Below are 27130 nucleotides of genomic sequence, written 5' to 3'. Positions count from 1 at the left end.
ACCTCATCTCAGTGAGTTTAGGTTGGGGAAACTGTGGAGGAGAGGGCTTTGGACCTCATCTCAGTGAGTTTAGGTTGGGGAAACCGTGGAGGAGTGGGCTTTGGACCTCATCTCAGTGAGTTTAGGTTGGGGAAACTGTGGAGGAGAGGGCTTTGGACCTCATCTCAGTGAGTTTAGGTTGGGGAAACCGTGGAGTAGAGGGCTTTGGACCTCATCTCAGTGAGTTTAGGTTGGGGAAACCGTGGAGGAGAGGGCTTTGGACCTCATCTCAGTGAGTTTAGGTTGGGGAAACTGTGGAGGAGAGGGCTTTGGACCTCATCTCAGTGAGTCTAGGTTGGGGAAACCGTGGAGGAGAGGGCTTTGGACCTCATCTCAGTGAGTTTAGGTTGGGGAAACTGTGGAGGAGAGGGCTTTGGACCTCATCTCAGTGAGTTTAGGTTGGGGAAACCGTGGAGGAGAGGGCTTTGGACCTAGTTCGTGGCATTGAGGAGGAGAGAGCAGCTGTAACACAGTACCTGGTCTAGTACATGACATTGGGAAAGGGACAAGGGGGATACCAAGAGTCTGTTGATTGGTCGGTCATTGGGTTAATTTGTTTTACAATATGTTCAAATCAAGCTTTATTTATACACCACATTTCAGACATGGATGCAACAATGACTTCATACAAAAAAAACGATGAATATAAACAGAAATATTTAGTACACAACAAACATAAGAGGATAAAAAACAGAAGAATAACAACTGAAAGACTAATGAACATTCTAAGGAAATGCCATTGATTAAAATATGAATAATATCCAACCCAAAATATAAGCTTGTTTTTTAGGAGGGTCTCTGATAGACACTATGGGAGTGTCCACTGAAAGTTGACTAGTGACAACAACTGGGAAGTAAAAGCCACCCACTAAATCTGCCCAAGAAGAGGCAAACGAAAGAAAAACCCACACCAAACGTAAAGACAGGAAGCAAACCAAAAAGGTAGCACAACTAAAGGTGTTGACTCTCCACATCTATCAAGACAACTGGAGCACTGGGCCAGACACTCTTAAATAGAACCTGGACCAGCTCAGGTGAAACACCTTCCCACTAACAAGATGGACAAGCCAGCACAGGTGGCTAAAGAGGTGACACCAATCAGGGCGTCCTACGTGCTAATGAGCTATACGTGCTAAAGTCCAACCTCAAAACATAAATGGAAAAACCAAAGCCTGTAACACCTTCCCCCTTAAGACAACAAATATATCCTATGTTTTTGTTGGACAAGTTTGCTTACCACCAACAGAAAACAACTTCAAGGCTCCCGAGTGGCACAGTGGTCTAAGGAACTGCATCGCTGTGCAACCGGAGACTCTTGGTTCAAGCCCAGGCTTGAACCAAGAGACCAGGCCGAGACCAGGAGGCCCATGGGGCGGCGCACAATTGGCCTAGTTAGGGAGGGTTTGGCCGGCAGGGATATCCTTGTCTCATCGCGCACTAGTGACTCCTGTGGCGGGCTGGGCGCAGTGCACGCTGACTAGGTCACTAGGTGTACGGTGTCTCCTTGGTGCTGGCTTCCGGGTTGGATGCGTGCTGTGTTAAGAAGCAGTGCGGCTTGGTTGTGTTTCGGAGGACGCATGACTTTCGACCTTCGCCTCTCCCGAGTCTGTGCGGGAGTTGTAGCGATGAGAAAAGAAAGTAATTACTAACTATCAACATGCGTCAACAACAAAAAACATATTGTATTATTTTTTAATCCCTTTTCTTTCGATAGAATCCTAAAACTCCCTAGCTTCTAGAACTCTCGTCCCCTTGAAACGAGCCCAAACAAAACTCATCTCCAATAGGAAAAACATGCAGTCAAAATAAATTGTGATCCATTGTAACGCACTGGCTAAACACAAATCTTTTTGACTGCTCACCTTTGAGACAATCAGCAACCAAGTTGTCCTTACCACAGACATGTCTGATTTCAAGAGGAAACTCCTGCAATATCTGTAGTAACTTTCCACCTCACTGCGGAGCTTTTCTCTCTTTTCAGGGTTCCCTCAATAGGCATGTTGTTGGATCAGGGCCCAGTCCCCAATGTCATGCTCTAGTACATTTGGGTTGGCACATCTGAGAATGAACCCTGATATTCTAAAAGCAGGGCAACAATGTCAATATAATTGTACCCAAAAATTGTCAGTTGGTTGCAAAAATAATTACGGTTACTAAATCTAACATGAATATTTAACATGAAAAATCTAAACCAAATGTAGACCCCTTTGTTAATATGTATTAGCAATAATTCACTTAATGGTGAGGCATAAAATATATCTTTTGTCAGGCTGAATGTTTGAAATATGAGTAGGTGATTTGAGTCATGCTTCTTCAGTAGTGGAATAAAGACAATTAGCACTTGAATGTTGTAAATAAATACTGGAGTGATGTAGGATTGTTCATAAAATTGATTATAGGCCAATTTATTATACTGAGACCATGTGTATAGGCTGCAAGTACGTTGAAATTAAATAGATTTATTTCCAACTTTCACTTTCAACTAAAACCAAACTTATAGTGTATGTCGGGCAATGTCTTATTTTCAACGACATTTTGCTCGGTGGGATAGCCCCAATGTCACAGTTTTAACGTGTCAAAAATCAATAGTCCAAATGCATAAACAGTTTGTGATAAATTGAAAAAATAAACATAAAATGTACTATATTCACAAACATCTGCCACAATAATAATATTACTTGAATGTACTTATACAAGAACCTTATAAACTGCACAAGCACCAAAAACGCTGTTGTTTTGACAAGTAGCAATAAATCACTGATATCGATTAGGGGGGGAAATCAGGTTGTACTTGCTGTTGAAACTAACATAAAAAAAAAAACATGGAAATGGGAGATATCTTTTAGCTTACAGGTTAGAGGACAACTTGCAGAAGACAGTCAGCTAAATTTTGGAGTGATGCATTTAGATTTAGGGGTTGCTAAACAAAGGAACGCAAGACAAATTTGTCATAAATCCTCAATATCATGCTAAAATCATTTGTGCGAGAGGAGGGAGATGAGGTTGCACGTCCTGTTAAAACAAAAACCACACGGAATCTGGGAGTAATGTGTACATCCCTGGTGTACATCCCTGGTTAGAGGACAATTTGTAGAAAACAGCTCGCTACATTTTGAAGTGTTGCATTATGATTCAAGTGGGTCACCAACGTGGTAAGTGTAACACAACTCTTTTGTTAGTACATTTAAAAAAAAATCTTAACAGTACTCTTCCAATTCAGGGCCTGGATTTTCCCCCTGAGGCTAATATCCATATCATGTTGAAATCAATTGATAAGGGGGCAAACGTTTAGGGTTCTACATTGTGACATCATTCAAATACTCCTACTAGAATGTGTTAACATTCTACATTGTGACATTAATTCATTGATATCATGAAACAACTCCTTCATGTATGTATTTTCTATTACTTGATCAGAGATCTTTTATCAGATTATCTCGAGATTTATTTCCTGTGTGTGTTATCTGGTGTTGTACCAGGCTGTTTGACTGAGTAAAACTCTTCCCACATTGATTACAGCTATAAGATTTATCTGCTGTGTGTGTTCTCTGGTGTACTGTCAGATTGCCAGATTGAACAAAACTCTTCCCACATTAAGTACAGCTATAAGGTTTCTCTCCTGTGTGTGTTCTCTGGTGAAGAGTCAGATTGCTCGAAGTAGTAAGACTCTTCCCACATTCATTACAGCTATATGGTTTATCTCCTGTGTGTGTACTCTGGTGTGATATCAGGCTGCTTTGGTAAGCAAAACTCTTCCCACATTGAGTACAGCTATAAGGCTTCTCTCCTGTGTGTATTCTCTGGTGTGTTTTTAGGCTGCTTCGCTGAGTAAAACTCTTCCCACATCCATCACAGCTATAAGGTTTCTCTCCTGTGTGTGTTCTCTGGTGTATCTTCAGATTGCTAGATGTAAAATAACTCTTCCCACATTGAGTACAGCTATGAGGTTTCCCTCCTGTGTGTGTTCTCTGGTGATGAGTCAGATTACACACAGTTCTAAAACTATTCCCACATTCATCACAGCTATATGGTTTATCTCCTGTGTGTGTTCTCTGGTGTGAAATCAGGTTGCTAGGCTGAGTAAAACTCTTCCCACATTGACCACAGCTATAAGGTTTCTCTCCTGTGTGTGTTCTCTGGTGTATCTTCAGATAGCTAGATGTAAAAAAACTCTTCTCACATTGATTACAGCTATACGGTTTCTCTCCTGTGTGTGTTCTCTGGTGTATCTTCAGATGGCCAGATGTAAAAAAACTCTTCTCACATTGACCGCAGCTATACGGTTTCTCTCCTGTGTGTGTTCTCTGGTGTGATATCAGGCTGCTTAGCTGAGTAAAACTCTTCCCACATTGAACACAGCTATAAGGTTTCTCTCCTGTGTGTGTTCTCTGGTGTGATATCAGGCTGGCTGAATGAGTAAAACTCTTCCCACATTGAGTACAGCTATAAGGTTTCTCTCCTGTGTGTGTTCTCTGGTGTGACATCAGACTGGTTGAACGAGTAAAACTCTTCCCACATTGAGTACAGCTATAAGATTTCTCTCCTGTGTGTGTTCTCTGATGAATTTTAATGCCTGCTGAGGAGGTGAATCTCTTCCCACAGTCAGCGCAGCAGTGAGGATTCTTCCCTGTGGATCTCTGCGGGTGTTTCTTGAGGTGTTCTAATGTGGAGAGACTCTTCTCTGCCTTGTTAGCATCATGAGGTTGTTGAGGCTCCCCAGAGGATCCACGATAGTCCCGTCTCTCTCCTGTGTGAACAACAAAGTCAGACAGATGGTTAAAGGCCCACAACAGCAGACATCTACTGTAAAAGGTGATGCCAACAGTGTAGCCATGATGTTGTACAACAATTGACGTCTGTACTGAATGTAATAATTATTTGACATTTGTCTTAAAATGAGCAAGAACAGTCATATTTTGTCTTGTTTTCACATTAGTAGTAACATCTAAGATTGTAGACTAGAAATAAGTTATTCATGCTGTTGAAACTCTAAGTAGTGTGCCAGACGACTTTTGGTCTCCAATATAGGCCCCATTTTGTGTTTTCTAAAATTGCGGCATGAGGGCGATGCACATGCAATTTGGTTGTAGAAACTCCTCCCTGCTAATGAGGAACCGATAGTTATGGATGTAGTATATCTGCCAGGAGCAAAAATGGTGAGCAAAGATTTTAGTTTTTCACAATGTATTCTGAATGTGAATATGGGAAATCTCAGGGGAGTAACCTCCATTTCCAGGTTGCTTATGAGTGCATTTCACACTACTTTGGATTAAAATTGTAAGGCTCGTTTGAATGTCCTGCTTAAAATAATGTTTGTGTCATCATCGCAAATCAACCGCTTTGTACTTAAAAAACACTTCAACCAGTAAAATGCTCTTTGGCTAGCTTTTCCATCAGCCTGACAATGAGGGTTTGTACACTGTTTGCTAAATTGGCTCATAACTTCACCTAACAACGAATCTACCTATGTAATGAACGAAGAAGCACTTTGGTTGTTGTTGCATGACATACATAGTGTATTCTAGGACCCATAACAATAACATAGACCTACCGTAGGACCCATAACTTCCCCTAACAATAACAGACCTACTGTAGGACCCATAACTTTACCTAACAATAGCATAGACCTACTGTAGGACCCATAACTTACACTAACAATAACATAGACCTACTGTAGGACCCATAACTTCACCTAATAACATAGACCTACTGTAGGACCCATAACTTCACCTAACAACAAATATAGGAAAATAGCTCTGTGTGTTGTACAATAGCCTATCCATCAAGGAACAGTTCTCTACACATTATGAGGTAAGTATCTCTGTGTCCAAACAGACTAACGAGACCCTACTGTAAATCAAGCAGACAATAACACACTATAAACATCAATTTGTTAGGGATGTTGGATCCAACGTGGAGCACGGCATAACTGTCTTTACCAGAGTAATGAATGAAGAAGCACTTTGGTTGTTTTTGCATGTTGTGATGTTTGTCATTTGACTGTCATTCAGAAAATGATTTCCTGGATCAGCTGATGATAGTTGAACATGTCTAGAAGAAAAATAAACGCACACCTATTTAGGCGAGGTGCTGGCTAGCGGAGTAGAAAACTTGAAAGGAGAGCCGCACACTCTAGGAGCTCAGATGCAAAAATATAATATCCAACGTTTCGACAGCCAAGCTGTCTTCAGCAGGGTATAATCACAAACACTGTGGGATGACTCGTTTATATAGTGTCAATAGACACACAGGTGTCTGTAATCATGGCCAAGAGGGGCCTAATATCATTGGTTAATTCTCAAATATTAAAATGGCATACAAAGAACAGCATACAAAAAACAAATGGATAGCATACGATCATAGATTCATTTTAGACTACACAAGCTTACAAACAATTACAATGGCAAAGTCACAATAATCACAAGAATGGCTTCAGATCAAAGTCTACGTTGAGACCGAAGGGAGCAAGGGTGTTTAAGTTAAAGATCCAGGCAGCCTCTCGTTTTAACAATCAATTATCAAGGTCACCCCCTCTCCTAGGGAGGGTGACATGTTCGATGCCAATTTAACGCAGAGACGAAATCGAGTGGCCTGCCTCCAAAAAGTGGGCCGCAACTGGGTAAGTCAAGTTTTTGCACCTAATGGTGCTACGATGCTCTGAGGTACATACTTTTAATTCGCGCTTTGTTTTACCCACATCATTTTTACCACAAGGACAAGTTATAAGATAAATACCTGCCTTAGTGGAGCACGTAATAACGCCTTTGATTGGGATTGATTTCCCTGTTTGTGGGTGTTTAAAGGATCTGCATTTATAAGTGCCATTGCATTGAGCACAGCCATTACACTTGTGATTTCCATCCAGTAGGGCCGCAAATAGACGTTGTTCAGGAATATCTTGGGGGGTTAAATCAGAGTGTACCAATTGGTCTCTGAGATTTCTACTAAGATGACATTGAATGTTCCTGAGTGGCCCATTACCGAGACTATCATCGGATTTTAGAATGTGCCAATGTTTGTGAACGATTCCCTTAATTTGTTCAGAGCGCTTTGAATAGCGGGTAGTTAGAATGCAAGAACGCGTTTTTTTGCGAGACTACCCTTGAAAAGGGTAATGTCTAGTTTTTAGTTTTTTTTCTCAATGGCAATATTAATCTGATCATATTTGTACCCCCTCTCCTTGAACTTTCTTTGAGTCTCAGCCATATTTCTGTCGAAATCTGATTGTTTTTTGCAAATTCTTTTGATTCGACAGAATTAGCTGTAGGGCAAACTATTTTTCAAGGGAAGTGGGTGACAACTGTCAGCTCTCAACAAACTGTTACGATCAGTAGGTTTCCTGTAAAGATCAGTGTATAGAACATTATTTTCACACAAGATCAGAAGATCAAGAAAAGTGATTTGAGGTGTATCAGATTGCATAGTAAATCTCAAATGTTCAGAACAGGAGTTAAGAAAAGCATAGAACGCCTGGAGCTGTTTTGCATCACCCCTCCATAGAACAAAAATATCATCAATATACCGTTTCCAAATAATGATGTTAATCAAGAAAACATTTTTGAGAGGATTGAAAATAGACTGTTTCTCCATGTAACTCACATACAAATTAGCATAGGAAGGAGCCATGGGGGATCCCATAGCAGTACCCTTCGTCTGAATAAAGAAATAATTTAGAAACATGAAATAGTTGTGTGTGAGTACTATTCAGCCAATGTTATAATGCATGATGCACTGGAAGGTAGTTCATTAGGGTCACGTTGCAAAATAAAATGTTCCATAGTTTCAATACCGCCCTCGTGTGGAATATTTGTGTACAACGACTCAACATCAAAAGTAACTAACAAGGTATTCTCAGGGAGAGGATCAAGAGATTCAATGATAGAGATCATACTGCTTAACTTAAATACCCATCTAGGACAGTAACGATAGTGTTCGGAAATTGGGAAGCAGGGTCACTTCTGAGTTTCTTGTAAAAGGTGTTGTCAAGCAGTTGTCTATGACACTCATTTACATAAACTGTCCTATCCATCAGTACAACCGACCCACCCTTATCGGCAGGACGAATAAGGACTGAGGTATCGGATTTTAAAATCAAGCAAAGCTTGTTTTTTCTCCTTAGGTAAATTATGGAAAGATTTGGACTCCTGTTTGTTCTTAAGGAGATGAGCAACATCTTTTTCAACAAGTCTACAATATGTCTCGATAGAGTGATTGCGATTGGTTGGAGGAATAAAATAACTCTTGCTTCTAAAAGGAGACGGAGTATGTCTAGGTAAGCAACAGCTCTACAAATAGCTGTTAATGATGATGGCATATTCAATGAACTGATGAAAACTAACCAAGCGCTCCAGGACAAGTTGTCTACAGAAATAAAGGAACTTAAAATCAAGAAATTCAACCAAGACAAAAAAAGACAAGGCCGAGGACAAAGTCTACTTCTGGAGAAACCCTGACAAGGGAGGTCCTGCTCCTCCTCTCCATGGCAGACGCAGGAGGGATGCCGCTAACTTCGATCCACCCCCGTCTGATCAACACTCTACAACCAGCGCCTCATCGGCTTCCAGTGATAGTTTTTTTTCAAAGAGAGACTGGATGGACGGAAGGGCGGAGGTGGCCGCAGGCATGCGCATCGACGAGATGCCGCACCCGACGGGGTAAGAAGAAACGACTATCAGAGGCAGAGGAGACCGTTCACACGGTCCCAGAACCCACGGGACAGAGTGTCTTTAATTTATCAAGCAAGATATTGAGCCCTGCCCATGTCTCTTTGCTTAATAAAGGGTTATCTTTTGTGCCTACAACCCAGTGCAACGATTTTGATGTTAAGGTAGACATGTTTAATTTTTTTAGAAACATCCGTTTAAGGGAATACTTTAGTGTGCGGCTCTCCTTTATTTTCAAGATAGTTGAACATGTGACTAACAAAACAGCTACAGTATTAAGAATTATGTGTAATTTTTGAAGAACCGTGTTAATCACAGTATCCATTTGGGTGTTGTCAATAAAGTTAAGGTGACTCTCGGTTAGAACCTTTGGATTTTGCATACTCTGAAATGATTTAGAATTTCTGTGCCAATGAAAACTGTTTTCCCAGCGTAATATAAGGAAACTAAATGTTACGTAGGTAGAGTGCATCTCAGTGATCTGAATACAAAAACTGTACTAACAGGACAATAACCTAAACCACAAGGCCAAATCTACACTGGAGGAGCTTACCAAGATGACATTGAATGTTCCTGAGTGGCCTAGTTACAGTTTGGACTTAAATCGTCTTGAAAGTCTATAGCAAAACTTGAAAATGGCTTTCTAGCAATGATCAACAACCAACTTGACAGAACAGGAAGGATTTTAAAAAGAATAATGAATATTCACATGAAGATCAGTCGCCTATTGGATGACATCACGACTTCCCATCAAGCCAACTCCTTGAATGCCTTACTATGACATCACTCACTCCTTCAAGTTCGCAGTTGTCTAAAAAAAACACTATTTTACTTTACTGTATTTATATATCACTTTTCAACAAGATTTTTTTTTTTTTTTATCCCTGGAGGACGTCATGAACAATTCATACATTTTTGTTTTTTTTCACCTTTATTTAACCAGGTAGGCCAGTTGAGAACAAGTTCTCATTTACAACTGCGACCTGGCCAAGATAAAGCAAAGCAGTGTGACACAAACAACAGAGTTTCACATGGGATAAACAAAAGTACAGTCAATAACACAATAGAAAAATCTATATACAGTGTGTGCAAATGGAGTACAGAGGTAAGGCAATAAATAGGCCATAGTAGCAAAGTAATTACAATTTAGCATTAAGACTGGAGTGATAGATGTGCAGATGATGATGTCCAAGTAGAAATACTGGTGTGAGCAAAAAAAGTAAATAAAAACATGGGGATGAGGTAGGCAGTTGGATGGGCTATTTACAGATGGGCTGTGTACAGCTGCAGTGAATGGTAAGCTGCTCAGATAGCTCAGATGGATCAAGAAATCACCCGCAGCAAGAGCAACATCGTTGGTACATACAGAGAAAAGAGTCAGCCCGAGGATTGAACCCTGTGGTACCCCCATAGAGACTGCCAGAGGTCCGGATAACAGGCCCTCCGATTTGACACACTGAACTCTATCTGAGAAGTAGTTGGTGAACCAGGCAAGTCAGTCATTTGAGAAACCAAGGCTGTTGAGTCTGCCGATAAGAATACGGTGATTGACAGAGTCGAAAGCCTTGGCCAGGTTGATGAAGACGGCTGCACAGTACTGTCTTTTATCGATGGCGGTTATGATATCGTTTAGTACCTAGAGCGTGGCTGAGGTGCACCCGTAACCAGCTCGGAAACCGGATTGCACAGCGAAGAAGGTACGGCGGGATTCAAAATGGTCAGTGATCTGTTTGTTAACTTGGCTTTCCAAGACTTTAGAAAGGCACGGCAGGATGGATATAGGTCTGTAACAGTTTGGGTCTAGAGTGTCACCCGCTTTGAAGAGGGGGATGACCGCGGAAGCTTTCCAATCTTTAGGAATCTCGGACGATACGAAAGAGAGTTTAAACAGACTAGTAATAGGGGTTGCCACAATGGCCGCGGATAATTTTTTAGAAAGAGAGGGTCCAGATTGTTTAGCCCAGCTGATTTGTACGGGTCCAGGTTTTGCAACTCTTTCAGAACATAAGCTATCTGGATTTGGGTGAAGGAGAAGCTGGGGAGGTTTGGGCTTGTAGATGCAGGGAGTGGGGAGCTGTTGACCGGGATTGGGGTAGCCAGGAGGAAAGCATGGAGGACCCGGTTACGAACTCGGGTCTCCGGTGTGAGAAACAGTCACTTCGCAAACTGAGCCACTAATAGTCGGCAGAACCCAGAAGATGAGGCAGACACAGCAGTACTTGAGACGGTGTTTAAATAAAGAAAAAAGGAAAGTTCTTCAGGCAAAAATATAAATCCACAACATCAAAAGTAATTCCAAGAGAAGAAGGAAATCCTCCAAGTCAAAAGGTAACTCCACAAGGTGGTAAGTACAGCAGGAAAAAGCCTCAAAAGATAATCCAAAATAAATAAACGAGAACAAAAACAGAACAATAACAGTATCACAAGAGAGTCCAACTGGAGCAACAAATGTTCACAGCATCGCTAGGGCTGGGTGCTAACATTCAAACACAGAGCAAAGAACTGAGGAAAACTAAGGGTTTAAATACATTCAAGGGAAACGAGGCACAGGTGCAAATAATAACTAGAAACAAGGGAAAACAAAAGGGTCAAAAAAGCACAACGGGGGCATCTAGAAGCCAAAACCGGAACAATCCTGGCCAAATCCTGACAGAAGTTCTCAATTATCGTGGATTTATCGGTGGTGACAGTGTTTCCTAGCCTCAGTGCAGTGGGCAGCTGGGATGAGGTACTCTTATTCTCCATGGACTTTACAGTGTCCCAAAACTTTTTGGAGTTAGAGCTACAGGATGCAAATTTCTGTTTGAAAAAGCTAGCTTTTGCTTGCCTAACTGACTGTGTGTATTAGTTCCTGACTTCTCTGAAAAGTTGCATATCGCAGGGACTATTCGATGCTAGTGCAGTACGCAACAGGATGTTTTTATGCTGGTTGAGGGCAGTCAGGTCTGGAGTGAACCAAGGGCTATATCTGTTCTTAGTTTTACATTTTTTGAAAGGGGCATGCTTATTTAAGGTGGTAAGGAAATTACTTTTAAAGAACAACCAGGCATCCCAGTTTAAGTCACCTAGCAGAACGAACTGTAGATAGAATGGGGGGAAATCGATTCACATATGGTGTCCAGGGCACAGCTGGGAGCTGAGGGGGGTCTATAACAGATGGCAACAGTGAGAGACTTATTTCTGGAGAGATTCATTTTTAAAATTAGAAGCTCGAACTGTTTGGGCTTACACCTAGAAAGTAGGATAGCACTTTGCAGGCCATCTCTGCAGTAGATTACAACTTCGCCCCCTTTGGCAGTTCTATCTTGACGGAAAATGTTGTAGTTGGGGAAGGAAATTTCAGAATCTTTGGATTCAGGATTCAGACGCGGCAAGGACATCAAGGTTGGCGGAGTGTGCTAAAGCAGTGAGTAAAACAAACTTAGGGAGGAGGCTTCTGATGTTAACATGCATGAAACCAAGGCTTTTTCGATTACAGAAGTCAACGACCACATTTTAAAAAAAGTAAAGGCCGCTAGGAGTGGCTAACAATGACTAAATAGCTAGTAGCTAATTAGTTGGTCAGCTGGCTAGCTGCTGATGGAGGTTCTAGCTATAAGGTCTAAAAAATAGCAGATCGGTATCACATTGGGTGAGGCGGGTTGCTGGAAGGTATATTTAATTTTAAAATTGAAAAAGAGATTGAAATATATTGCAAAAAATGATGAAAAAAACATAACATTTACAACAAGCACATTTTACTGCTACGCCATCTTGGATTACAAGATGACTCTCAGTTAAAAACCATTGGATTTAGAAAACTGAAATGATTTAGTATTTCTGTGCCCACGAAAACCAGCGTAACATAAGGAGCCACTAAATGATACGTAGGTCGAGTGCATTTCAGAATACAAAAAAACTGTCCGACAGCAAGATCCCCTATTTAAGTTGAAGTTCATCATATGACCAGCGTAACGTTATGACTATAACTACTGTTCGCTGAAGGAGGGAAACTAGGTACAACATACTATTAAATTCACGCCTCGCTGGAAGCCCTGCCTTCTACAGGTGATGAGCGTGAGGCTCGGGTTTATTCCTTAAATTTAATACCACTCTTCACCGACCCAGGAAGGGGTGGGGCCAAACAGGTGTTGTACCTCGTTTCCCTCCTTCAGGGAACACTAATTATAGTGTTAGGTTCTAATATTTCAGAGAAAATAACTCACGGACACTAGAGAAGCTTAACCAAGTTTAATTATTCCCAAAGGGTCGTTACAGCTGTAATTCAGACAAAAACATGTTCTCACCATCACAAGTATATATACCTCACTTTGGACACTCCTCCTTCTCTCCAATCATTACATTTCCTGGTTCCACAGGAAGAGGGTAACAGGATACTTAACCCTTATTACTCCCTTCAGGGGATCTGACCTGACCTCCTGACCTCAACCCCTCCTTCGCCTAATCCACAGATGTCCATCCGCTTCCCCTATAGCACTCCTGTGATCTCCTCCCGTCCACCCAGCACATTCCACAGCCACTCTGTCTTTCTACAGATCTCACTCCTTTATATACTCTGCGTCTGATCTATCATGTCTTTAATATCTCAATGTCAACTTCGGTAAAACATACTATGGGGAATTACAATCATTCCCCATGCCGACCCAAACGGATACTAAATGAAACACCCCATGGCAGACCACCCAGACCTGACCCCGCAAGATGCGTCAGTTTTGTCAATTTATTCATTGTCTTTTGTTTGAAACACTCCTGTCAATGTTGAGAAAGGATGCACACCTGATTACGCATATAGAAGTAGGATTAGTCTACCTGATTAGCCATATAGAAGTAGGATTAGTCTACCTGGCCTGCGCGCAAATTTAGGCCTATGAATGTGCCCATTTGCGGTTGTCTGATAGTATTTCTGATTGTCTTAACGCACCACCACTAATGAGTTGTGGAGCTTCTCAAAGTAATTTTTTCTTCACCTCAAACAGCAAGTAAACAAAGTCTAATCAAAATCAATTGTGAATGACAACAGTTCCTCAAAGTATTTTCGTAAAATATTTCTAACTCTTGCCCTTTCGATAACCACTCAGCATAAAAGGGAAAAATGTAACGCTCTGATCCAGTGGAAAGTCATAAAATACCTGATTACTTCTTATTCTTTGCACAAATAGCCGACAGCTGTGTCTGTCCCAAACTCACTGGCGCAGGAATATTTGATATTATACAATATTTTATACAATGTTGCAAGCTTGCTATCTCCAATTTTGGGCCGACCCAGTTGATAGTTGATACAATGTTTCCAGTTAGTTGTAGACAGGCCATGTGCAGCAAATGTGATTTATAGGATATTTTCTACCTGCAGGCTGCAATATTTTAATTTGTTGGCTTTATGTAGGCTATTTTTACATAGTTGGCAATGGCAATAAAAGTTACTTTTAACCTTTACTGCTCAGGTGTTCCACCAGTGGAACTCCTCCCACATTCCACTGAAAAGGCAGAGCGCGAAATTCAAAATATATTTTTTAGAAATATTTAACTTTCACACATTAACAAGTCCAATACAGAAAATGAAAGGTACACATCTTGTGAATCCAGCCAACATGTCCGATTTTTTAAATGTTTTACAGTGAAAACAGCACGTATATTTATGTTAGCTCACCACCAAATACAAAAAAGTACAGACATTTTTCACAGCACAGGTAGCATGCACAAAGCCAACCTAACTAACCAAGAACCAACCAAACTAACCAAGAAACAACTTCATCAGATGACAGTCTTATAACATGTTATTCAATAAATCTTTGTTTTGTTCGAAAAATGTGCGTATTTCAGGAATAAATCATAGTTTACATTGCAGCTACAATCAGAAATTGCACCGAAAGCAGCCAGAATAATTACAGACACCAACGTCAAATACCTAAATACTCATCATAAAACATTTCTGAAAAATACATAGTGTAGAGCAAATGAAAGACAAGCATCTTGTGAATCCAGCAAATATTTCCGATTTCTTAAGTGTTTTACAGCGAAAACACAATATAGCGTTATATTAGCTTACCACAATAGCCAGAAACACAAGCCATTTCCCAGCAGTAAAAGTTAGCGATCGTGACACACCATCAAAAGATATATAATTTTTGACTAACCTTGATAAGGTTCATCAGATGACAGTCCTATAACATCAGGTTATACATACACTTATGTTTTGTTCGAAAATGTGCATATTTAGAGCTGAAATCAGTGGTTATACATTGTGCTAACATAGCTACTTTTTCCCACAACGTCCGGATTTTTTTCTGACACTTTTTCTGACACATATTCTGACCAAATAGCTATTCATAAACATAACTAAAAAATACATGTTGTATAGGAAATGATAGATACACTAGTTCTTAATGCAATCGCCGTGTTAGAATTCTAAAAATAACTTCATTACCACATAAGGCTTACGTTATGTCGACCGAGTGCCCAAAACCTGGGCGCAAAACTAATAGTACACAGTTCGACAGATATATGAAATAACATCATAAAATGGGTCCTACTTTTGCTGATCTTCCATCAGAATGTTGTACAAGGTGTCCTTTGTCAAGAACAATCGTTGTTTGGATTTAGAACATCCATTTTCCCTCTTGAATTAGCAAGCGCACTAGCCAAGTGGCGCGAAGGTCTCCTTTCTGAACAAAGGCACACAACGCAACACACCGAACGTCCCGAATAAATTTCAAAAACCTAATAAAACTATATTGAAAAAACATACTTTACGATGATATTGTCATATGTATCAAATAAAATCAAAGCCGGAGATAGTAGTCGCCTATAACGAAAGCTATTCAGAAGGCAAATCCAGGTCCAACCTCGCGCCTTCCTGAAAACAGGAAATGGGTGACACGTCATTCCAAGAGGACGTATTCCATCTCAGACCAAGATAAACACTCCATTTTTTCTCACACTGCATCTTGACATTTTTATTTTTATTTATTTCACCTTTATTTAACCAGGTAGGCAAATTGAGAACACGTTCTCATTTACAATTGCGACCTGGCCAAGATAAAGCAAAGCAGTTCGACACATACAACAACACATAGTTACACATGGAGTAAAACAAACATACAGTCAATAATACAGTGAAAAATAAGTCTATATACAATATGAGCAAGTGAGGTGAGATAAGGGAGGTGAAGGCAAACAAAATATATATATAAATAAATAAAAATATAAAAAGGCCATGGTGGCGAAGTAAATACAATATAGCAAGTAAAAAATAACACTGGAATGGTTGGTTTGCAGTGAATGAAGGTGCAAAGTAGAGATAGAAATAATGGGGTGCAAAGGAGCAAAATAAATAAATACAGTAGGTAAAGAGGTAGTTGTTTGGGCTAAATTATAGATGGGCTATGTACAGGTGCAGTAATCTATGAGCTGCTCTGACAGCTGGTGCTTAAAGCTAGTGAGGGAGATAAGTGTTTCCAGTTTCAGACATCCAGGGGAAGGTGTATGATGTGCATGTATACTAATAGGTATCATGCCCATTTATAGGCAGGACCCAGAAGAGAGCATCGATTTCAGATTTTCCACTTCCTGGTCAAGAAGTTTGTGCCAAATGAGTTCTGTTTTACTCACAGATATAATTCAAACGGTTTTAGAAACTAGAGAGTGTTTTCTATCCAATAGTAATAATAATATGCATATTGTAAGAGCAAGAATTGAGTACGAGGCCGTTTAAATTGGGCACGTTTTTCCCCCAAAGTGAAAACAGCGCCCTCTGTCCTCATCAGTTTAAATTTGTATAATTTCATTTAGATTTATATAAAATGTAGATTAATCTACATTCTATAATTTTGAGATACTATTATGAATTAAATTAAACTGTTCCAGTAAAATGTGCAGATGAAAATCCTAACTGGCACGCAGATTGGTAGAAATGGTAAGATAACTTGGCACTCCAAATGGAAAAGGTTGCCAACCTCTGGTGTAGCCCATTACCGGAAACTTCAAGAGCATAACGGCAGTATTTTTCTCCTTCTGGTTAGGTTATCTTGGCTCCCTCGAGTCATTTGCGTGTCTTAATTATTTAATCAAACGCGTGCTTAAAGCATCAGACCAGTTCAGTACATATAGTTGATCTTATTAAAACACATGGGGTGTGTATATACACTGCTCAAAAAAATAAAGGGAACACTTAAACAACACAATGTAACTCCAAGTCAATCACACTTCTGTGAAATCAAACTGTCCACTTAGGAAGCAACACTGATTGACAATCAATTTCACATGCTGTTGTGCAAATGGAATAGACAAAAGGTGGAAATTATAGGCAATTAGCAAGACACCCCCAATAAAGGAGTGGTTCTGCAGGTGGTGACAACAGACCACTTCTCAGTTCCTATGCTTCCTGGCTGATGTTTTGGTCACTTTTGAATGCTGGCGGTGTTTTCACTCTAGTGGTAGCATGAGACGGAGTCTACAACCCACACAAGTGGCTCAGGTAGTGCAGCTCATCCAGGATGGCACATCAATGCGAGCTGTGGTAAGAAGGTTTGCTGTGTCTGTCAGCGTAGTGTCCAGAGCATGGAGGCGCTACCAGGAGACAGGCCAGTACACCAGGAGACGTGGAGGAGGCCGTAGGAGGGCAACAACCCAGCAGCAGGACCACTACCTCCGCCTTTGTGCAAGGAGGAGCACTGCCAGAGCCCTGCAAAATTACCTCCAGCAGGCCATAAATGTGCATGTGTCTGCTCAAACGGTCAGAAACAGACTCCATGAGGGTGGTATGAGGGCCCGACGTCCACAGGTGGGGGTTGTGCTTACAGCCCAACACCGTGCAGGACGTTTGGCATTTGCCAGAGAACACCAAGATTGGCAAATTCGCCACTGGCGCCCTGTGCTCTTCACAGATGAAAGCAGGTTCACACGCACATGTGATAGACGTGACAGAGTCTGGAGACGCAGTGGAGAACGTTCTGCTGCCTGCAACATCCTCCAGCATGACCAGTTTGGCGGTGGGTCAGTCATGGTGTGGGGTGGCATTTCTTTGAGGGGCCGCACAGCCCTCCATGTGCTCGCCAGAGGTAGCCTGACTGCCATTAGGTACCGAGATGAGATCCTCAGACCCCTTGTGAGACCATATGCTGGTGCGGTTGGCCCTGGGTTCCTCCTAATGCAAGACAATGCTAGACCTCATGTGGCTGGAGTGTGTCAGCAGTTCCTGCAAGAGGAAGGCATTGATGCTATGGACTGGCCCGCCTGTGCCCCAGACCTGAATCCAATTGAGCACATCTGGGACATCATGTCTCACTCCATCCACCAACGCCACGTTGCACCACAGACTGTCCAGGAGTTGGCGGATGCTTTAGTCAAGGTCTGGGAGGAGATCCCTCAGGAGACCATCCGCCACCTCATCAGGAGCATGCCCAGGCGTTGTAGGGAGGTCATACAGGCACGTGGATGCCACACACACTACTGAGCCTCATTTTGACTTGTTCTAAGGACATTACATCAAAGTTGAATCAGCCTGTAGTGTGGTTTTCCACTTTAATTTTGAGTGTGACTCCAAATCCAGACCTCCATGGGTTGATAAATTTGATTTCCATTGATTATTTTTGTGTGATTTTGTTGTCAGCACATTCAACTATGTAAAGAAAAAAGTATTTAATAAGAATATTTCATTCATTCAGATCTAGGATGTGTTATTTTAGTGTTCCATTTATTTTTTTGAGCAGTGTATATGGAAAAATACATACAACATTTCAACCAATCGATTGGTAGAAAGAACAGACGACTCTTGGTTGACCAAGTTTTATTTTAGTTGGGGACAGCACTAGAACATGATTTTTGGGCTGCTGAGTGGCGCAGCGGTCTAAGACACTGCATCTCAGTGCTTGAGGCGTCACTACAGACCCCCCTGTTCGAGTCCAGGCTGTGTCACAACCGGCCGTGATTGTGAATTAAATAAAGGTTACATTTTAAATTAAATAAAACATAGTTCATTCAAAAAGTTCAGACCCCTCCCCTTTTCCACATTTTGTTACGTTACAACTTTATTTTAAAATGTATTTAAAAAATAGAATCCTCATACAATAATGAAAAAGGGATAACAGGTAAAAAACAGAAATAACTTATTTATTGCGACCCTTTGCTATGAGACTCAAAATTGCTTTCAGGTGCATCCTGTTTCCATTAATCATTCTTGAGATGTATCTACAACTTGTTCGGAGTCCACCTGTGGTAAATTCAATTGATTGGATATCCTTTGGAAGGCACACACCTGTCTATATAAGGTCCCACAGTTGACAGTGCATGTCAGAGCAAAAACCAAGCAATGAGGTCGAAGGAATTGTCCTTAGAGCTCCAAGACAGGATTGTGTCGAGTCACAGATCTGGGGAAGGATACCAAAAAAATTCTCCAGCATTGAAGGTCCCTAAGAACACAGTGGCCTCCATCATTCTTAAATTAAATACTCTTCCTAGAGCTGATAACCCGGCCAAACTGAGCGATTGGGGGAGAAGGGCCTTGGTCAGGGAGGTGACCAAAAACCTGATGGTCACTCTGACAGAGCTCCAAAAAGTTCCTCTGTGGAGATGGGCGAACCTTCCAGAAGGACAACCATCGCTGCAGCACTCCACCAATCAGACCTTTATGGTAGAGTGGCCAGACGGAAACCACTCCTCAGTAAAAGGCACATGACAGCTTGCTTGGAGTTTGACAAAAGGCACCTAAAGGACTCTCAAACCATGAGAAACAAGATTCTCTAATCTGATGAAACCAAGATTGAACTCTTTGGCCTGAATGCCAAGCGTCACGCCTGGAGGAAACCTGGCACCATCGCTACGGTGAAGCATGGTGGTGGCAGAATCATGCTGTGGGGATGTTTTTCAGCTGCAAGGACTGGGAGACTAGTCAGGACCACAGAGTGCTCAGGACCTCAGACTGAGGCAAAGGTTCACCGTCCAACAGGAGAACGACCTTAAGCACACAGCCAAGACAACGCAGGAGTGGCTTCGGTAGAAGTCTCTGAATGTCCTTGAGTGACATAGCCAGAGCCCGGACTTGAGCCCGATCTAAAATCTCTGGAGAGACCTGAAAATAGCTGTGCATTGATGTTCCCCATCCAACTTGACAGAGCTTGAGAGGATCTGCAGAGAAGGATGGGAGAAACTCCCCAAATGCAGGTGTGCCAAATAAATTAGCTAAATTAAGAATTTAATCAATTTTAGAATAAGGCTTTAAAGTAACAAAAACGTGGAAAAAGTCAAGGGGTTTGACTACTTTCCCGAATGCTCTGTATACAGCAACAGCTCCCCCATAAGCATTCCTGTCTTTTCTGTAGATGTTATATCCCTGTATTGCTACTGCTGTATCAAAGGAATTACCTCAGTGAGTTTCAGAGATGAACAGTACAGTGCATTCCAAATTCAATAGGCAGGCACATTGTCATGCTGTGACACGCATTTCCTAAGCTAATTCTCACGAAATCCCTTTTTAAAGCCGGGGTACGAGTCGAGAAACATGCTTATTTTCCTTGAAAGTACATAATGTCACGATTGCAAAGCTATACAATATTACAGAGAACAAGTGAATTATCTCACATCTCTGAAATATTTGTATTGTTGTGCTTCTTGTTCACAGATGGTAATTCATGCCAATGTTATTTTATTTAAGCTGTTAATACGAATTGAAAGGAGTTTCCAATATCCTAATTTCTTAAAGTATTTCTGGTGATAGCAAGTGATAGTGATACACAAGCTAGGTCTATTTGAAACATTGCCATCCCATGGCAGCATTTACCAGCCACCAGGTTCAGAAGCTTGAAAAACACGTAAAAAATATTTAAAACCCAATTCTATTTTTGTCCAAAGTTAAGATATAAATTATTCAAACTGAACATAATATTATTATTTAATATAATATTATTTTAGGCTATTTTAGTTTTGGAGTAAAAGATAGTTTTGGAATAGTTTTCATTTTTCAAACAGGTTTGCTATTTTATTTCAGTTTAATAAATAGTTTTAGTAGTTTTCCTCTAATTACTTTTTCTATAATAAGCATGGAGGTTTCCCCTATGAACCAGTCATAGGTACTGGCAACAAAGCGCCTCGTAACCTAGCTGGGAACGGGACAGATGGAACCCTTCTGTGGTAACAGACAGGGGCGATTTGTAAACAAATCTAATTCCCAGGAATGGGGTTCATATGAACCACAGAGACTGTGTGTGGGATAATAACATGGCCGTGTCCAACCCTGCTTGTTCCCTCGACTCCGCTACCAACCACCAATCTCCAACAGGGCCCTTTAACCTGTATCACTAGACACTTTACAGTGAGCTACAGGTAGGAATCAGAAATGAATCCCAATAATGAGACACCTCTGGAGAGGGGTGTCAGCAACACACAAAAAAAAAATATATATATACAGTGGGGAGAACAAGCATTTGATACACTGACGATTTTGCATGTTTTCCTACTTACAAAGCATGTAGAGGTCTGTAATTTTTTATCATAGGTACACTTCAACCGTGAGAGACGGAATCTAAAAAAAAATCCAGAAAATCATATTGTATGATTTTTAAGTAATTAATTTAAGTAATTAATTTGCATTTTATTACATGACATAAGTATTTGATATCAGAAAAGCACAACTTAATATTTGGTACAGAATCCTTTGTTTGCAATTACAGAGATCATACGTTTCCTGTAGTTCTTGACCAGGTTTGCACACACTGCAGCAGGGATTTTGGCCCACTCCTCCATACAGACCTTCCTCAGATCCCTCAGGTTTTGGGGCTGTCGCTGGGCAATACGGACTTTCAGCTCCCTCCAAAGATTTTCTATTGGGTTCAGGTCTGGAGACTGGCTAGGCCACTCCAGGACCTTGAGATGCTTCTTACGGAGCCACTCCTTAGTTGCCCTGGCTGTGTGTTTCGGGTCGTTGTCATGCTGGAAGACCCAGCCACGACTCATCTTCAATGCTCTTACTGAGGGAAGGAGGTTGTTGGCCAAGATCTCGCGATACATGGCCCCATTCATCCTCCCCTCAATACGGTGCAGTCGTCCTGTTCCCTTTGCAGAAAAGCATCCCCAAAGAATTATGTTTCCACCTCCATGCTTCACGGTTGGGATGGTGTTCTTGGGGTTGTACTCATCCTTCTTCTTCCTCCAAACACTGCGAGTGGACTTTTTTAGACCAAAAAGCTCTATTTTTGTCTCATCAGACCACATGACCTTCTCCCATTCCTCCTCTGGATCATCCAGATGGTCATTGGCAAACTTCAGACGGGCCTGGAAATGCACTGGCTTGAGCAGGGGGACCTTGCGTGCGCTGCAGGATTTTAATCCATGACGGCGTAGTGTGTTACTAATGGTTTTCTTTGAGACTGTGGTCCCAGCTCTCTTCAGGTCATTGACCAGGTCCTGCCGTGTAGTTCTGGGCTGATCCCTCACCTTCCTCAGGATCATTGATGCCCCACGAGTTGAGATCTTGCATGGAGCCCCCAGACCGAGGGTGATTGACCGTCATCTTGAACTTCTTCCATTTTCTAATAATTGCGCCAACAGTTGTTGCCTTCTCACCAAGCTGCTTGCCTATTGTCCTGTAGCCCATCCCAGCCTTGTGCAGGTCTACAATTGTATCCCTGATGTCCTTACACAGCTCTCTGGTCTTGGCCATTGTGGAGAGGTTGGAGTCTGTTCGATTGAGTGTGTGGACAGTTGTCTTTTATACAGGTAACGAGTTCAAACAGGTGCAGTTAATACAAGTAATGAGTGGAGAACAGGAGGGCTTCTTAAAGAAAAACTAACAGGTCTGTGAGAGCCGGAATTCTTACTGGTTGGTAGGTGATCAAATACTTATGTCATGCAATAAAATGCAAATGAATTACTTAAAAATCATACAATGTGATTTTCTGGATTTTTGTTTTAGATTCCGTCTCTCACAGTTGAAGTGTACATACGATAAAAATTACAGACCTCTACATGCTTTGTAAGTAGGAAAACCTGCAAAATCGGCAGTGTATCAAATACTTGTTCTCCCCACTGTATATATAGTGTTTTATGACAAACCGTTTTTTACAAATCCGTCAAGACACCAACTTAGACTTTACCGTGAAATGCTTTACTTACAAGCCCTTAACCAACAGTGCAGTTCAAGAAGAAGGAAATGTTAACCAAGTAGACTAAAATAAAAAGTAATAATAAAAAGTAACACAATGAGAATAACGAGGCTATATACAGGGGGCACTGGTACCGAGTCAGTGTGCGGGGGTACAGGCTAGTTGTACAAGTAATCTGTACATGAAGGCGGGGGCGTAGTGACTATGCATAGATAACAAACAACCAGCGAGTAGCAGCAGTGCACAAAAGGGAGTGGGGTGGGTCAATGTAAATTGTCCGGTGGCGATTTTATGAATTGTTCAGCAGTCTTATGACTTGGGGGTAGAAGCTGTTGAGGAGGCTTTTGGTCCTAGACTTGGCGCTCCGGTACCGCTTGCCGTGCGGTAGCAGAGAAAACAGTCTATGACTTGGGTGACTGGAGTCTCTGACAATTTTGTGGGCTTTCCTCTGACACCGCCTATTATATAGGTCCTGGATGGCAGGAAGCTTGGCCACAGTGATGTACTGGGCCGTTCGCAATACCCTCTGTAGCGCCTTACGGTCAGATGCCGAGCAGTTGCCATACCAGGCGGTGATGCAACCGGTCAGGATGCTCTCGATGCTGTGTTACCTTTTCAGGATCTTGGGACCCATGCCAAATCTTTTCAGTCTCCTGAGGGGGAAAAGGTTTTGTTGTGCCCTCTTCATGACTGTCTTGGTATATACCCACGTGGGTGATTGAAAGATGAACTGAGGTCCATACTCCAGTCCAGTTGATGGTGGTAATGCACCTTAAAGTTGGTTTCCAATCGCCATATAAAGTCCAAAGAAGAAAAAGAAGCCTGAAGGAAGGAGAAATTACGAGAAACAAATTCTGTTTACCGTTTGGGGCGTCGCGACTTGTTACCTATTTTGATGTGATATTAAAGTATTAAGTGAAATTATTTTGATGTGATATGAAAGTACAGCGATTTATGTTTCTAGAAACGTATCGCAATTGAGAATCGATTCACATTTAGGTGGATTATTTGACTATTTTACCTGCCAGAGCCAGTCTACCTCTGAAAATAACATACAGTCCTTGGACCTTGAGGAGTAATGGGGGCATCAATCAGCAGTAGCAACAATAACAAAGCGTACTCCCTGCCCGTTTCGGTAAAAAGCTGAGGGATGGGGCTGGAGAAATGTAACCATCCATGATATCAACAATATAGTTTTAACCATGTTTTGAGGATATACGGTGTTTGTTTATATTTACTGACAACATTGGAGTAAAAAAAGCTTATATTTGGGGTTCTGATGGGGTATGACAGTTGAACTAAGCTCATGATGCATTTATAAGTGAATTCTTCAAGAAACAGATGTGAACATATTAATGTATAAATCCCTAAATGGATGTAACAACTGCTGATTGCCCCGTTAAAACTACATATTGGGCTAATCTAATAGGAGATATTGAGGACTACAGTATTTCAGGAATTGTCATTGGACGCATTTGATCAATTGTTAACGTTTGGTTGATGGTCCACTCTTGATGTTCTACACATTACAGTGTAGCTTCAGCCATTCCTACAGAACAACATTAAAGTGTAGAACCCCTAAACTGCATATTGGTTCAACGACTGCAGAGACGGTACTTACTGGTGTTAAACAGATCTCCAACCTCCTCTTCTTCCTCCAATGTGACAGTAATCTCCCCCTCCTCCTCTTTCACTCCAAAAACTGCCTCCTCCTCTTTCTCTTCCTCCACTTCTGTTACTGTAACATCCTCCTCCTCTTTCACTCTGAACGCATCTTCCTCTTCTTTCACTGAAACGTCTTTCTCTTCTTCTTTCACGGTAGCAGCCTCACCCTCTACTTGTTTTTGTACTGTAACATCCTTCTCTTCAACCTCCTCTTTCATGATAGCTTCTTTCTCCGTCCAGCAGACCCCCTCTTCTTTAGCAGGAGGAGAGTAGCTTAGTGAACTCATGGTCGGGGATGTTAGCTAGCTAGCATTAGCGACTAGCCTAGTTCTAAGCTAACTTAGCAAACCAGCTAGCTGATCAAAACAACGTAAATATATAATTGAATGGGCCAACAAGTACATACGACAGAAGTGTGTAACAGCGACTAATATACGCCAAAACAGTGTAAAGAGCGTGAATGTTGTAGCTATATTTGCTAGAAAGCTACCGAGGTGTCTGACTAGCTGTTGTTGTTGAAGGAGCGCCACGTCCACTAGATTATACGTCACACTAGCAGCATCGCCTGAACCTAAAAGACGCACGTCGCCATCTGCTGACTGGTGTGGGCAACGCAATTGAGGAACCAAAATTGTGTTTTTCATTGATTTCCTAAAAGTTGAATATTATATTAAGTAGTTCAAAGAGAAGCATTTGTTGATTGATTCGTGTTTAATGAGTGTGAAATTAAAACAAACTTTACACCCACTACATATTTGCATTGAACCATACTTCTGACATGGATCATTTTGACCACAGAGGCATATCTTTGATCATAGCCAAAATGTGGTTTATTCAAATCTTCCAATTTTTCATGACTTTGTCAATCAACTTGTTCTTAATCAATCTAAATCATGGTTTAGTGTTTCTGTATCAAAATGGACTTTTAACAAATTCAAATCCTTTGGAGTCATTTTGACCCCAGCCAAAATGCACCTTTGATAAATAGGACGTTTATTTCAAACCAAATCACATTTTATTGGTCACATACATCTTTAACAGATGTTATTGTGGGTGTAGCAAAATGCTTGTGGTTCTAGCTCCGACAGTGCACTAATATCTAACAAGTGATATCTAACATTTTCACAACATATACCCAATACACTCAAATCTAAGTAATTGAATCTAGGTTTTTCTGTAGACATGACCCATCACATCCATCCATCCCAGAGGGTGGAGGGGTACCTGTATCAGTGGTTTTGACCAGATAGACACCTGCAGACACACAGTATAGTGCCCCCCATGTACTCTCCTAAGATTGGACTTTTCTATACCACGTATCACATGCCTGTACATTAATGATCTGCCTTCTGTCTGTACTGGGTCTGAAGTTCTGCATTTATGCAGATGATACAGTGATATATGTGCATGTTCTTCACAAAGAGGGCAACATATGCTACTGAGCCAGATGTCTATGTGTCAGGGGAGAAGCTCCAGGTGGTATCTGATTTTAAGTACTTTGCCATCATACTTGATTCCAACCTCTTTTTTAAAAAGCATGTGAAATAGGTCATTCAAATAACCAAATTCAACATAGCTAATTTCCGATTTATACGAAATTGTTTGACTACAGAGGTAGCAAAACTGTACTTCAAATCTATGAAACTCCTCCACTTAACATACTGCTTGACTAGTTGGGCCCAAGCTTGCTGTACAACATTAAAACCTATTCAGTCTGTCTACAAACAGGCACTCAAAGTGCTTGATAGGAAGCACAATAGCCATCATCACTGTTACATCCTCAGAATGCATGAGCTCCTGAGTTGGGAAAATCTTGTGCAATACACCGACGCATGTCTTGTATTCAAGATCCTAAATGGCCTGGCTCCCCTTCCACTCAGTATTTTTGTTAAACAGAAAACCCAAACATATGGCAGCAGATCCACAAGGTCTGCCATGAGAGGTGACTGTATAGTTCCCTTAAGGAAAAGCACCTTTAGTAAATCCGTTTTCGCTGTGAGAGCTTCCCATGTCTGGAATACACTGCCATCAGACACACATAACTGCACCACATATCACACTTTCACAAAATGCTTGAAGACATGGCTAAAGGTCAATCAGATTTGTGAACATAATCCCTAGCTGTGTATTGCCGCCTTCCATGTTGTCTGTAGCTTGTGAGGTGTGGAAACACTTTGTTGCTTTTATGAATTTTGTCTTGCTGCTTTTTGTTCTATGTTGCTCTGTCTGTATGGTACGTCTTGCTTGTCTTATGTTGCTCTGTCTGTATGCTATGTCTTGCTTGTCCTATGTTGCTCTACGTGTGCTCACTGCTCAATGATTGTCTATATTGTAATTGTTTTTAATAACCTGCACAGGGACTGCGGTTGAAAATTAGCCGGCTGGCTAAAATCGGCACTTTTACTGAAACGTTGATTAATGTACACTGTCCCTGTAAAAATAAATTCAAACTCAAAATCTGAACATATTACTATGTAGTAACTATTAGTAGACCATATTACTATGTAGTAACTATTAGTAGACCATGTTAATATGTAGTAACTATTAGACCATATTACTATGTAGTAACTATTAGTAGACCATGTTACTATGAAGTAACTATTAGTAGACCATATTACTATGTAGTAACTATTACACCATATTACTATGTAGTAACTATTACACCATATT

General features: G+C 41.2%; 1 protein-coding gene across 1 annotated transcript; it reads right to left on the bottom strand.

Moving 5' to 3' along the window:
- Positions 1 to 607: 607 nt before the first annotated feature.
- Positions 608 to 25016, bottom strand: LOC129860429 (zinc finger protein 883-like). The gene is made up of 2 exons (XM_055930816.1): positions 24417 to 25016; positions 608 to 4786 (listed from the first exon to the last, which is right to left on the bottom strand). Exons 1-2 carry the CDS (start codon positions 24745 to 24747, stop codon positions 3633 to 3635), a joined length of 1485 nt encoding a protein of 494 aa, XP_055786791.1. The 5' UTR covers positions 24748 to 25016; the 3' UTR covers positions 608 to 3632.
- Positions 25017 to 27130: the final 2114 nt, after the last annotated feature.

This window comes from Salvelinus fontinalis, chromosome 8 (assembly GCF_029448725.1).
Source record: "Salvelinus fontinalis isolate EN_2023a chromosome 8, ASM2944872v1, whole genome shotgun sequence".
Taxonomy (NCBI): Eukaryota; Metazoa; Chordata; class Actinopteri; order Salmoniformes; family Salmonidae; genus Salvelinus; species Salvelinus fontinalis.
This window is presented reverse-complemented; position numbering and strand designations above follow the sequence as displayed.